At 34.8% G+C, this 14,820-nt stretch overlaps 1 protein-coding gene across 2 annotated transcripts in view; it reads right to left on the reverse strand.

Moving 5' to 3' along the window:
- Positions 1-8,727: 8,727 nt before the first annotated feature.
- so (SIX homeobox 1 protein sine oculis) overlaps positions 8,728-14,820 on the reverse strand; it is a 39,820-nt gene continuing 33,727 nt past the window's right edge. For both annotated transcript variants that reach the window (XM_029312452.2, XM_029312451.2), the window contains exons 4-5: positions 14,122-14,572; positions 8,728-13,049 (exon numbers count right to left, since the gene is read on the reverse strand). In XM_029312452.2, the coding sequence (XP_029168285.1) occupies positions 12,765-13,049; positions 14,122-14,572 (736 nt within the window). In that variant the 3' untranslated portion in view covers positions 8,728-12,764. The remainder of the gene's footprint in view (positions 13,050-14,121; positions 14,573-14,820) is intronic.

Here is a 14,820-nt window from a genome sequence, read left to right on the forward strand (position 1 = left end):
AAAAGATTGAATTAAAAATTCAAAAGTGTAATTTTTAACCTTTGTCTCGAAAGCATCTTTTGCAATAGATAGATAAACTATTTTAGAAAATTCTAAATTTATTCCATATGTTAAAAATTTTAATTTTGATCTAAGAAATAATATAAATCAAAATTTATAATAAGACAATAAGTAAAATGAAAAGAAGAAACATGTTTTCAACAACTATATGCTATAGATTAATCTTTCTTTAGCGTCAACGATTAATAGTACATACACTACAATTATTAGCACATTTCTCAAAGAATTCTGAAAAATAATAAAAAGATTGATTTAAAATTGTTTAAAAATTAATTGAAAAATTTAATTTGAATGATTATGCGATGAGCAATCGTTGTGGGGATCTTTATGTTTCTCCACTCCCATGTTTGTGCGATGAATCGATGCGTTCATACGTTCTATAAAAGATATCTTATTAATTCATCCGATATACTCCAACTGGTTTCGGCGTTTATCCCACAGGAGGATCGCAATTTGTCGTAATGATATTACGTTTGCGTCACCGCGCGGCCTAATCCTATAGACTCCGAACCCCATGGAAGCTGTCAATCTCCGCGAGTTGTCTACGGGCGAACTCTATTGGACGAATCGCCCGGCCAATCCCCGAACACAAAAATCCGGAATGTCATTGTACAGAGGGGTTCCCGAGATGTTCGACATATGTTTACTGGGCCTGGCGTCTCCATTCCGCTGTAAGGGAATAAATAAGAGGGTGGAACTGGTTTTCGCGCGGGTTCGCTACCGATCTGCGGCACAAAAATTGCGCGAAACCGGTACATATATATATATATATATATGTACTATAAAAATTACTTTGTATTAAGGACATTTATATATATATATATATATATATATATATATATATATTTATATATATATATATAAGTTATCTATTGTATATATATATATATATATATATATATATATTGTATATAGCTAGCTATATATATATAAGCTATATATTTAGCTAGCATATATATATATATATATAACATATATAATAATATATATAAAAAAACGCGGTAATGGCGCAAGAAATATTCTTTTTAAGAGATATATCATTAAAAATTACTTTGTATTAAGGACATTTATATATATATATAAGTAATTTTTAATGATATATCTCTTAAAAAGAAAATTTCTTGCGCCATTACCGCGTTTTTTTACGAACGAAAGAAGAAGAGATAATTCTCGCATCGAAATCTGAGCTCAACAAAATTATTGCCGGGTCTTAATCCCTAATTTACGAGCGTGAGATTCCTTCGGCACGTAAGATCGATAGCATTGTTATTTATTGTCAATGTTCTCGCGATCAGGGAGCAGGTCCAATTATTCGCGAGATTCGGTTACGGGGTGCAATGCGTCGAGGCGCCAAGTCAGGATCCGATCCCGCGAGGGCGGGAAAGGGTGTAAGGTGACACCTCCGGGACAGGTCTGGCTTCCCGTCAAGAGCACGTCCGAGATAATCATATTCATAATTCGCAAGTTCGCAGAACCCGCGTCCGAGTTCGCGATGAAGAAAGAACCCCGCCGTCGAAAGATGGCGGATCGCTCCTTTTGTAATACAAAAGTCGAGATATTCGGACGATTTCTCGAGTGCGCTCCGGCGAGAGACAGAGTTCTTTGATAAATATGTTATATATATATATATATATTTATTTATTTATTTAGCTAGCATATAATTAAAAATATGTTTTTTCTTTTCATTTTACCACAATTGTCTTGTAAATTTTGATTTATATTTCTAAATGACATGCAGATCAAAATTAGAATTTTTGACAGATAGAATAAATTGAGAATTTTTGGAAAATAGTAATCTATTACAAAAGATGCTTTCGAGGCAATAGTTGAAAAATTATATCTTGAATTTTTCGTGTAATGCAGCTGCTTTATTACAACTTTTTTTGGCTTATCTTCATATCTTATTCTCCTGAATCTATAAAAAATGGATTTATATCACGAAATTATAACTGTGCCATCTTATCACAATATGAATTATAGAACCAAGTTAGATTTTCGAATAAACGGGGTGTTATGTTAGAAATATCACATACATAGTAATGAAACTAAATGATATGGCATATCCTGCATATAAAATGAATAATCAAACGGTTACAATTTTTTTGACAATTTTTCATTTTGATAATTTGTTCCTACATCTTTGTACCGTTGACGTGCTTTAAATAATAAAAAAGTGGCCGAGATACACATGAAAGAAAGAGAGGAATAGAGAAGAGAAGGAAAGTGGGAACAATCTTTCTTTCTGAAAAAAGGCAGGGAACGCATATACACATACGCACACGTATATTTAAAGGGGGCCCCGGCATTGCGTGAGTCCTTACGCGGACGTGTGGATGTTCCAGACGGGGCCCGGGCGTAATCTGACACCAATATGGCCCTCTTCTCCCTTTTTGCCCCCCGTTCGTCTTCCACCTAGTCAGGCCCCCTCGGTCCGTTCGTTCATTCGTTCGCTCGCATCCTCACGTCCCAAACTAAATCATAACCGTATTATGCGGTCCGACAATAGGGCCTCCCTTCTTCTCGCCGTACAGCGAGAAGCTGCCTCTAATCCGCCACCGCTTAAACATCTTGCTCATTATCTCTCCGTCTTCCTTTACCTTCGTTTTCTCTCTCGATGTGCTGAAATTTTTGCGAAAATTCGTGCTTTTAGAATAGCTAAATATATATATATATATATTTTTTTTTTGTTTCATTGAAATAGTGTAGAAAATATTGTAACCTTGAATAAAGAATGCCTCGTAAATGAATAAATGAATTTAAAATTTTAAATGACATTTTTTCACCCTTACAATAGAAATTATATACTTTAAATAAGAAATGACCGATATTGACGACAATAAAAAATTTATCCATATTTTTTTTTTTCATTGAAATAGTGCAGAAAATATTGTTACTTTTAATAAAGAACGCCTCGTGAATAGATATTTATAAATTTACAAGATTAAAAATTTTAAACGACATTTTTTCACCCTTATAATAGAAATTATACTTCAAATAAGAGATGACTGATATTGACCTTAATAGAAAATGTATGTATATATATATAAAGAATAAAAAATAAATTTCACTTCTTCATCTTCTATATATACTATATACAGTTAACCGATATTAATCTTACCGCGAATTATTTTCCTAAAGCGTCCAGCCGGCTTTTCCACAAGTCTCTCTTATCAACCCGATGTCAATCTCACCCGGGGAATTATTTTCGCGAATGCGCACATACCTACATCTGCATCATCTCTACGCCACCCATGAAACGTGTCGCGACACGAAGTATCCACCTACGATTTTCCAGAAAGATCCGCCGTCGACCTCCCTCCAGAGGGAGGACGCCGCGATTTATCTCGCGGCCAAACGTCGGGGACGGAATTTAAATTTCACAAATTAGTCTGTCCATTACACCCTCGGCGTAATCGGGGCCGGCTGATCTCCTTCTCGTGCGTCGGTCGCGGACGCGCCACGCGGACGACGATTCTTGGAAAGCGTGGGTGCCCACTCTCTCTCTCTCGCTCCGGACCGACCGACCAGGCCAGGATCACGATCTGGACGCCCACAAATCATAACGCGGGTGCACCGCAGATCTCGCCGCGAGATCCTCGGCCCTTCCTCGGGAAGACGCGATCCCTCTTGTTTCAGCCGCGCGCGAATCCTTCCTGGATCTCGCCCCGATGATGGAAACGCGACTGCGTCGTCGTCGTGAATGCGAGACTATATGTATATACTACTCGATTCCGAAAATTTTGAAAATTAAATTAAAGCACACAAAAATTTGTTAACTCGACTAAACCTTTCTCATGCAACTAAATTATTATTTTGGAAGATTTAATAATCGACCAAATCAGCAAAAATCAATTTTATGAATTTTCACGACGAGTAGCTATTATACTTTTATTTTATTTTTGTATTTTTAATATTATTTTTAATCTCAGAAATAAATATTTTTATCGGCTCTCAATATAAACAATATAAATATGATGTTTTCTAAATCGGCCAACAGAGCCAAAGTTCCATATATAAATTAATCTCGAAACTTACATATGGAGAAATAGACGAGAAAAATATTATTTTTAATGTATTTTTTGCAAGTATTGTTCACTTGATAAGGACCACAATCACATGGTCGAAACGTCGTGAAGATTAATAAAATTGATTTTTGCTGATTTTTGATGGATTATTTAATTTTTCTATTTATTGACTAGCGATTGGAAAGAATTATGTTTATGTTTGAATGATTATTTTGTTAATTGAACATATATTAGTATTTAAGGCAAGTATTAAATATTTTCATATGCTCAGTTAACAAGATAATATTTAGTTGAAAGGTTCAGTCAAGTTAACCAATTTTTCACGACAAATCAATATTATTAATTTCAAACAAATGATGTATGAAAGACTATTGAAATAAATAAATCTGTAGCTAACAGATTGTCGATATGACAGGACAACTTTCATATTTCTATTTTTAATTAATATAATTGCAGAATAAGAACAACACTTGAAAAGGACCCACAATGTGGGTCGAAACGTACTTATTTTCAATAAATGAATAGCCAGTTTTTGGTCGAATTTTTAAAATTGCATCTTATTATTTGTGAAAATTTTATCACTGGCAATCAACATAATTAATTGTGAAGATTTATTGAAATAAATATTTCTTTGAATAAAATTAAATAACTTTTTTCCGCGTACAAAGAACAATATAATATAAAAAGGCAACGCGATATTTTTTAACAAACCTCCTGCGATATAGATTGAAGCGCGATATTAAGACGCAACATTCGACAAAGATCTCTTACTTCCCCAACCAGGTGGGAAGTTGTTTCCGGGGCATCGGTCGGCCGATCTTCGCATAGCAAAGTCGTGCTCTCTCGCGAAACAACGAACTCGATCGAGCTGCTCGAGACTCGGAAGAGGGATCGACACGCGGAGAGGCTCTTCGTGCCCGTTTCTAATGGCCTGGGATTTCCTTACACACAAAAGCCCGCGAGGAGAAGTGAGTGATCGTCGCGAGGCCCGCGAATAAATTACGTGGCAGCCTATGCGGCTGCATAAATTAATTTCAGTCGGTCTGCCCATAAATATTCCCCCCTTCGAAATCGCTCGTCTAAGCTTCGCCTACAAGCGCGCGTTAGCCAACATCGTAATTTACATCGATCGCCCGTAAGTGGCGCATTTAATGGATTTATACGCCGCGTCAATGATCCTCAAATTCGCCTCGAACTCGACGATCTCGCGCTCCTTCGAAAAGTATCGCGTAATCGAAACTCGTATTTTTTTCTCCTCCGTCGTGTAAGAGAAACTTTTACGATGAATTGCATACAGAGGACTTTTTTCATCACTGATTGAACACAAGCAGGATTTTTTCATTCATAAATATTTACGAGTAATAAATCATTTCAGAGTTGAGTTACTAAGATTTAATGTAAATTGGGGATATACATTTTTTTCATAGATTATCTGTTTGCGTTTTGTAATCTCGTTACTAAATTTTTTAAAAAACATGTGATTAATATTATAAACTATTTTTAAGAACTAGAAAAATATTAGAGAATATCTTTTCTCAGCCGCTCTGAAAATAAAAATAATTTTGTCGGGCGACATAAAGATAAAATTACAAAAAATGTAACGTGTGATTTGTTACATAAATGCGAGTAGTATATTTTTTTTTCAACTCGGACGTTCCGGGAACATCATCGTATACTGTTCGGGACTTCGTGGGGTGGCGCATCGCGCATCCATTGTTGCAATTGAGCAGATGCGAGGAAAGGCCGGTGGTACGTTGCAGTTCCTGCCTGAATGCACCGTCATTACCGGCGCGTAATGATCGCATTGTAACAGTATAAAACTTATTATTTTCGCTCTAACGGGGATGCGCTACAGAAGACAAAAAAAAAAGGGATATATTTGGATGTATCACAAGCTTCGCGCCTCTTTCATGTGTGCGAGAGAAAATATTTTTCACGGCTATATATTTTATTTAAAAATAAATTATTTAATAATTTAACATTGCTTAGTTTAAAAAAAAAATATTTTATAAGAAAAAAAAATGTATACGAGTATAGAATTTTTTTCCAAGTCGTCACACTTTCAATTTTGTTCTATAACGATATTTTTTTTTTTTTTGCGAAATAAAAAGATAGCGGCGGAGAAGAGAACATCGTCCTTTGATCTTACAATATCCGAATGAACCCGGAAAGATCGGTGCTACGGATACGAACTGGTAATTATTTCAAAACGACCGTCCTTCGGCTCGCTATTAGGTCTATCAGCGATCGCGATGAAACAGATAAGATCTTTCTCCTCTTTGTGTCGATATTTACCAGTGCAGTTCAGATAATATCCTCTCCTCCGATCCTGAAAGAGAGCATCTGGCTTCTCCACGTGACCGGACGTCTCTTTGTGTTCGATTTCTTTCTTATCGTCGAGATGATCGCAGCCCGAGCTCGATCAAATTCACCAGAACTGTAATGCGTTGACGTTTCGTTCGAAGATTACATTTTTTCACAAATTTAATTAATATTTCATTATTTCTCCTCCACAACCATGATGCAAAAACAGATATAAAAAAATAAAGCACGAATAATTAATAAATTAAAATAATAAAAATAATAATCTATCCTTTTATCGAATGTTAACACTTCAGATATGATAAAAAAGGGAATAATAGAAAAATCATACGTATCTTCTCACAAAATCAAATAATCGTTTAGAAAAAAAGATTGTAAGTAAGACGTTCACAACAGAATAAAATTCTTCACGGTTTCGTTGCGTTGATTTCTCATTCGGCTTCCCTCGCACGATTTTTCTGAATCCGTCAGCGAGGCGGAATAAGAGCAGTCGACGCATGCTCATCGGCCTGTTATAATTTCGGTTCTATTAGCCGCGCGCGACGGGGCCCTAAGCTCCGAAGGGATTTTCGGAGATCGTAAAGTTAAGCACGGACCCCACAGAGGTATAAATGTGTATGTGTTTGAATGTGTATGCACGAGATGGAACGGGGGCGAGTGTGGGCCCCTGGCTGAAGAGGGTCCGCCGAGAGAGAGAGAAAAAGAGTGTACTGTCAAGTAGCATCTTGACACGGAGCTCACAATGGCTACTTGTTAGCACGCTGCGCCAACAGCGAGGGGAAAACGATCCAGACACTTGCCTTTTTCACATCGTGCCGGGCTCTTACCCGCGTTACGATTCTCGTTACGATCGCACGAAAGCATACATCGAATTTTCTCTTGGAATTTAACCGGAAAATCATGGTAATCGTGGTGGGACAACATGGGATTGGAAGAATTTTAGAAGAGTTTCTCTGATTGATATTTATCACGATAAAAAATATTAATATGTACATAGTAAATTTTACTATGTATATAGTAAAATTAATCGAGTATATTTTATATCTTATTGTGGTAGATATTCATATTTTTATTGTGGTAAATATTCAATCACAGAAAAACTCTTATAAAATTCTTCCAATACCATATTGTCCCAGGATACCATGATTTTCAGGGTTTTTAAGAGAAAATTCTCTCTGTGCAGAAATTTTTTACAATTACAATCTTATTGCTTTTTTTTAGTCAACTGTATTATTTTTCTGTAAAAAAAATAAAAAAACACATGTACAAGTTTTCGGGAGAGAATAAAAAGTGAACATTGAGAGAGAATCTTTTTACATGGAATCAATCTCGCTGTAGTTGAAGATTCATCTAATACAGATAATTATAAAACAATAATATAGGTGCACAAGAGATAATTTCTCTGATTGATATTTATCACAATAAAAAATATTAATATGTACATAGTAAAATTAATCGAACATATTTTATATCTTATTGTGATAGATATTCATATTTTTATTGTGGTAAATATTAATCAGAAAAATTCTTTTAACATTCTTGCGATACAAATTTTAAGAAAAAATTCTCTCTGTGTATAATCTTGGAAAAGAATTTTATTCGTATATGTAACATCAATCGAATTTTATTGAAACTATATTATTTCGAATCTTCTTCGTTAGGGGTTGAAATCAAGATGGTTCCGGTGAAATTTTATATTTTCTCGCTATATAAGATATGTGGAAAATTTATCTCTCTTATTCGATTACACGTAGGACCTTCGGAAGGACATGATTAAAAATAAGTGATTTATTAGATGTATAGTATTCAAATATGACAAAATAGACGTAGATATAGATGAAGAAAAACGTAAATTTGAATGTAATGCGAACGAATGTGTAATATGAACGAAAACAGAAACGTGAACTTGAATGTGGACGTAAAAATAAAAGTGGACTTAAAAATATATAAAAATATTTTTGTATATATATATATATATATATATATATATAAATATAAAAACATGAATATACATATGAATTTAAATATGATTTTGGAGAGAAAGGATATAAATATGCATGTAAATGCAGACTTACACATGGATATGTGTATGGTATTCGATTTTGAAACGCATTTTTGCACATTTATTTATTGCCGCTTCTTAAGAAGATACTATGAGATTTTTATAAATTTTAGAGCTCATTATTGTCCTGCAATTCTCATTATTTCCGATTAAAAGTATTCTCGCAGCTACTTACCCCTTTCAGTATTCAGCAGCATCTAATTGTAAGTAAAAGATACAGGATATTGTAAGAGGATGTGATAAACGCAGATAACAACATTTGATCTCTTATTACTTTAAATAACATCAACTTTACTCGATTACAGTTCGATCGTACATCGTGATCTCTTAACTTATATCTACTTACGCATCATCGTATCTCCCTTTTCATTTTTCCTCGCATTTATACGCACATATACACACACACACACATACATACAACTCGCCGATACGCACACACGCTCATGGATAACGACGTTCATAATCATTCTCGGCAATTCGTCTTAGTTAGTTGTGCAACGTTAGGTTTGTCCGCTAAAATACACGAATGAAAACCGGAGAGGACCAAGATGATAATGATAATAATGATCATTAATAATAATCGTCCTTGCGTCGCGATTCTCCTCTCGTTCACACTCGCTTCCGCTCTTTTTCCGCTCGAGTTTTGCGTGCGAGTTACGTGATTTGTGCAAGACTCTCATTACGATTAACTTTTCCTATTCGTAAAAATTAATTCTTTAACTTTGGTCGAATCGCAGCGTTCGTTTCGTAGAAAATTTCTTAAGTAACTTTCGATCGTGATTATCGGTTTACAAGCAAAAGGATCTCGGAAGTGTGGAGACAAAGCAACTTCCGGGGAAAACATTCAGAAAAAGTCAGTCGGAAGCTGCCCATTTGTGCATCATAATTTGTGTATACTCTTGAATGGCACACGTTTATACAGGGTGTATACTCCTAAAAAAAATTGATTTGCCCCTTTGATTTTAAAATATAGTTTTAATGAATATAAAATTTATGTTTTATATCAAGTATATCATATAATACTATATTATATTATTATATTAAAAAAAAAAATACTTCATTTATGTTAAAAATTATGTATAACAAATAAACTCATTTAAAAAAAAATTGTATTCTAAATATTTAAAATACTTCAATTTTACCTGGAATTTTGAACAAAAGTACCTGCGGAAAATCATGGAATCCTCAGGGAATTTATTTCTAAGATTTGAGTATACACCTTGTTATAAAAAACAGTTTATAATGTTATAAATAATTTATCCGAGGGCATATAATACTTGCTGCCTATGTGCGAGGCACCGCTATTAACGTAAAACTTGATTAAAACTATTTCGTATTTGACGAACGCGAAACTGCAAAGTGATAGTTTGTGTGTTTCATGATTTCGATTGAATCTTATTATCTAATATAATTTGATAAAACGTACGATATAGCAAGATTGGCTTTAACTTTGAGCTTTTAAAGGCGACCTAACAAATTATTTTCATCCAAAAAATTTTTCTAAATCTTACAGACATGTCAAATAATTAAGAAAAAATTGTCCATTTAATGCAAAGTTATTTAATTGCGTCGTAAATTCTGTCAAATAGCGGAAGGTTTTGTGTCATTCTTACTTGTTAGAATCATTGTTATGTGCATTCGGTTTTTTATCTCTTTTCGTTCAGATACATTCTACATTAATCGATTTCTTTGATGAGCCATTAATATTCTCTTTATTGTAACGCGTAATGTGGCACTTTCGAATTGTCGAATAAATAGTATAAAGTACTTTTGTTGGCGCGCGATTTATTCCCGTAAAGATGAGAACAAACACGCAGAACACACATAGATGAATGTGAAAGATGCGAAATGAAAATAACGCCGGTAGGTTCTGTGCCGTAAGATCGAAGATATTATTTTTTTTTTTTAACCCTACGTCTATCTCTTTCCTTTCACCTCGATTTTATCCCCTACCCTGTTTCGTCCCGAGGACTCTCTCGTAAGGGAAATCCTTTCTCTCCTTGACATCCTAGATAAGAATCTACAAGGCAATGTCGCAGCTAACGGAATATTCAGGACATCAGGCGCGCGAGTTATTTTACGAATGGAAAGTCGACATTTTTCAGATGAATTCAAATTCAAAAAAATAAATTTTAAAAAATAAATTTATTTGCAAATAAAACATATTATGCGTATTATAATACAATTTTATTTTAATTTTTATTAAGAGAAAATAAGAGTCACAAAAATCACGATGTTCGGGAATAAAAAAAAATTATTTTGCGAGCAAAAAAGCAATATCTTTAATATATTTCTCGCTTGAATAACAAATTAACGATTCATCTCAATATCTCGACTTTTCTATCTCTATCACACTCTCGCATAATGTCTTCTTCTCTTTTCTTTTCCCTTTCACATCCTTTTTTTTGCGCAACATTCTCGTTACTTCTCCCTCTCTCATTGTTTTCAGATATATTTTATGTACAGACTGCGAATAAATGATAACTTACGCTATCTTATATGCTGCGACAAGCATTCACTGTCTACTGGGAGTACCCTAAAGTTTCACACCCATTCCCCGGCTGCTTCTATGCAATTCAATCACTACACGCAATATCACATTTTTTTATCAATAATAATAATTACTCTTGATGAAATGTATCATCTTGCGCGATATAATGGTTTTTTTTTTAAATTATAATTATACTTCCTCATTCCGCACAAACCACGCATCTATGGAATGTGAATTGTAGAAATAATAAAACATCTTGTAATTTGAAATATTTTAGCTGGTTCATGTCCCGTTGTTGTTAAAAATGTTCACTATATTTTTTTGCTAAAAAAAAAAAATTACTGAATCAGAGTGCTCGAAATATGAGAAATATGTGTAAACTTTAATTAAAATATCAAAACCTAAATTTTTGTTTAATTAACGAAATCTAATCAACGACTCGGGGACACCCGGTAGGCAGCGAACAAGGACGAGATTAACTTAATAATATGTCGAATGCGTGTGTATTATACATATGTACATACAGGACAAACATAAAATCGTATGATGTAAGAGGAGCGCAGTTGATTACGACTAATTAATTAGTAGGCGGATCAAATCTATGAAATGAGGGAGGCTGGGGAGGAAATGAGTTGTAGTCTGTCGTTTGTATTCTGCGTGCGTTAAAAAAAAAAAAAAAAAAAAAAAAAAAAAAAAAAAAAATAAAACACTATCTTTGTGCAATTTATTCCGCTCGGACAGAAAAACGAAAAGTACGGCGCCAAGTATACGGAACAGAAAAGCTAGAGGCAGGATTTTTTGCCCCGTTGTTTACTTATGGAAATAACGGTAAACACAACCCGGTCTAGCCGGCTTGTCACGGGAGTTTACGAACTGGGAAAGTAAAATGCTAATATGTCTTTTGTTATATTTCGTTCGGAAGCGTCATCGCCGCCTCGGCGTATTCTTTGATATCGATTCTCACGAATACCCTTATAGAACGAGATATATTATCCTTTCATAGCAAACTAAACAATTTTTCTGTCTAAAAAATTAAACAGGTCATTTTAAACATATGTTTTTCGAATCTTGATTATTAAATTCAAACATACTAATTCGTATTAAAAGTTGTGCATATTATTTAAGTTATTTAAATAATTTTATAACTTATATTATATATAAAGTTTTTTATATAACTAGTATAATAGGAAGCTGCTTTTTTAAATTAGTAATTAATTATACTTATATTCATGCTTTTATGTATCTATAAAAATTTTTTTTTTTTTTTTTTTTTACGAAATTAAAAAAGTTTATAAACACCGAGGCGGATGCGACGATTTGACAGACAACTATTTTTGACGCTCTTCATACACGCTTGAAAATACTCATCGAGAAAAGCTCACGGAGAACGAAACGATTTATCCGTAGAGATCTTTCTCTCCTATTTATCTGAACATTATTGGATCGTCAAGGAATTATTGCTGCGATAAAAAAAGATATATTTTATATATACTTAAAGTTCTTTCATTATTTAATAATGGTGTTAATAATAAATTGAGATCGCTCACTGGGTTCCGTGTGTTTAATAATATAATTTTCATTAAATTTTTAAAACAATTTCCTATCCTTTTCTAATATAAATGAAGCAGATTTCAATATTAATAAGACTTTATTTTTCTTTGGTGAATAATAATCGATTGACGATCCAATTAATATCACAATAAATCATTCAAGAGTACCTTGATCGACCGGAAGTGTCGCGCCTCGCCGATGTGCATTAAGTCTTCTCCTGGCTCCTTTTGCTTTGGGTGCTTGGGGCCCAAGGTCACAAGGAATGGTACTCGCCCAGCACGAGGCCGCTATGGTAACTCGCGTGCGACGTCGACATCCCCATGGAGCCCATACCCTGGTAAGCGCCCATGCCCATGCCGTTCATCGACATGGTGTTCATGGTGTTGACACTCTGCATGGTGTTCGACAACATCGTCGAGGGCCCCATCGGGCTCAACCCGCCCATGGAAGGCGCGATCGCGCCCATTTGCATCGACGTCGCCGTGTGCGGCAAGGACTTTTGCAGATCCGCAGAGGTCGGCGTGCCAATTAGATAGTCCTGTCGAGCAGAAAATCGTAACTTCGTCTCGCGAGAGAATACGGATGTCGATGCGTGATATAAGACACATGTATATATGTGTTCGAATTCTATAATATATTTACACAGAGAGAATTTTCTCTTAATTTACCCTGAAAATCATGGTAATCTAAGACAATATAATATTGAAAGAATTTTAGAAGAGTTTCTCTGATTAATATTTACCACAACAAAAAATATTAATATCTATCACAATAAGATATAAAATATGTTCGATTAATTTTACTATGTACATATTAATATTTTTTATTGTGGTGAATATTAATCAGAGAAACTCTTATAAGATTCTTCCAATATCATATTGTATTGTCCCACGATTACCCTGACTTTCAAGGTAAATTCTAAGAGAAAATTCTCTCCGTGTAGAATCTGAAAAATCTTGTGTTTTTTTTAGATTTTCGAATGTAGAGTACATTTTAAAAATTTCAATATCTTTGAATAATTTATTTTAATCTTCTTTAGAATTTTTAAGAATACGTATGCACGCGCGCGCGCGCCATGAAACGTCAAAATGACGTCAATTTAATGTCGACGTTTAATTGACGTCAGTTTGCTACACTGAAAAAAATCCATGTACTTTTACATGGAAATTACTAGTTCAGAACTGGAAAAGTTACTTGCTTATCACTGTAATTTTTTTTCCATTTGTTTTAAAGTGAAAATACATATAAAAAAATATAGGTAAAATTACTATTTCTATGCAAAAATTATATGTAATTTTAAATTTACTATTTTTCCTTTATTAGAACTTTATTTCATAAATATTTATCTATTTTATTTATAGCATTTATACATTACCAACATTTCCCACGTGTAATTACATGTTCAGTGAAATATATTTAATCTTGAAAATATTGAAGAAATTTCATATAAAAAATTACATATAATCTGTAATCTTCCATGTAAGTATCAATAATCCATGATTATACTGGGTCGGAAAAAACCTAGCTTAATCATGTAATTTTACATAAATATTTTTTTCAGCGTCCTCGGGTTGTTATTTATGAACGTAAATTGGAAAAGTTCGCCTTACCTGCGGACTGTAGTACTGCATGTAATCCAGCTGACTCTTCTGCTGAGCGCAACTGGGCGGTGGTGGTGGCAAGGTAGCGGTGGGATGAACGAGACCGTGGGCGCCGACTTGGATATGATGCTGCAGCTGATGGTGGAGGTTCCTCTTGTCGTCGCCGCTCTCGCTGCTCGTGTCATGGTGCTGCATGTGCGGGTGGCTGAGAGACGTGCCGTGACTCTGGTGATACGAATGCGGGCTGGAGACCGTGACCGGAGGCGGAAGCTGGTACATGCCCGAGGTTTGCTGGTGGTCCACCATCTGCTGCTGCTGCTGCTGCTGTTGTTGCTGCTGAACGGCGCAGGAGGATGGCTGCTGCTGCGGCTGCTGTCCGGATTGCCGCTTCGTCTCGTCGCCGCTCTCGCTGCTGGAGTCTCCTAGACCCCCACCGTGAGTCTTGTCCTCCCTCTGCCCACTGAAATCGGAAAGCGAAGCGTTTGCCTTTTATAAAAAGAACAGCTGAGAGCCTTCTTTCTTTCCTTTTTCGAAGATTTATGTTTTGCATAAATAAATAAAAACGCGCGTTGTGTGCGAGGCGTAGTTGCAAGAATAACAAAAAGCAGCGGACGCAAGCCGGTTTAAACAAAGTTTTATGTTAATTATACCGTTATCATACATCGCGTTTGAGCTGTTATGCTAATTATATCCTATTATATTTCGCCG

Source organism: Nylanderia fulva, unplaced genomic scaffold (assembly GCF_048542155.1).
Source record: "Nylanderia fulva isolate GAGA-0341 unplaced genomic scaffold, ASM4854215v1 Scaffold18, whole genome shotgun sequence".
NCBI classification, from domain to species: domain Eukaryota; kingdom Metazoa; phylum Arthropoda; class Insecta; order Hymenoptera; family Formicidae; genus Nylanderia; species Nylanderia fulva.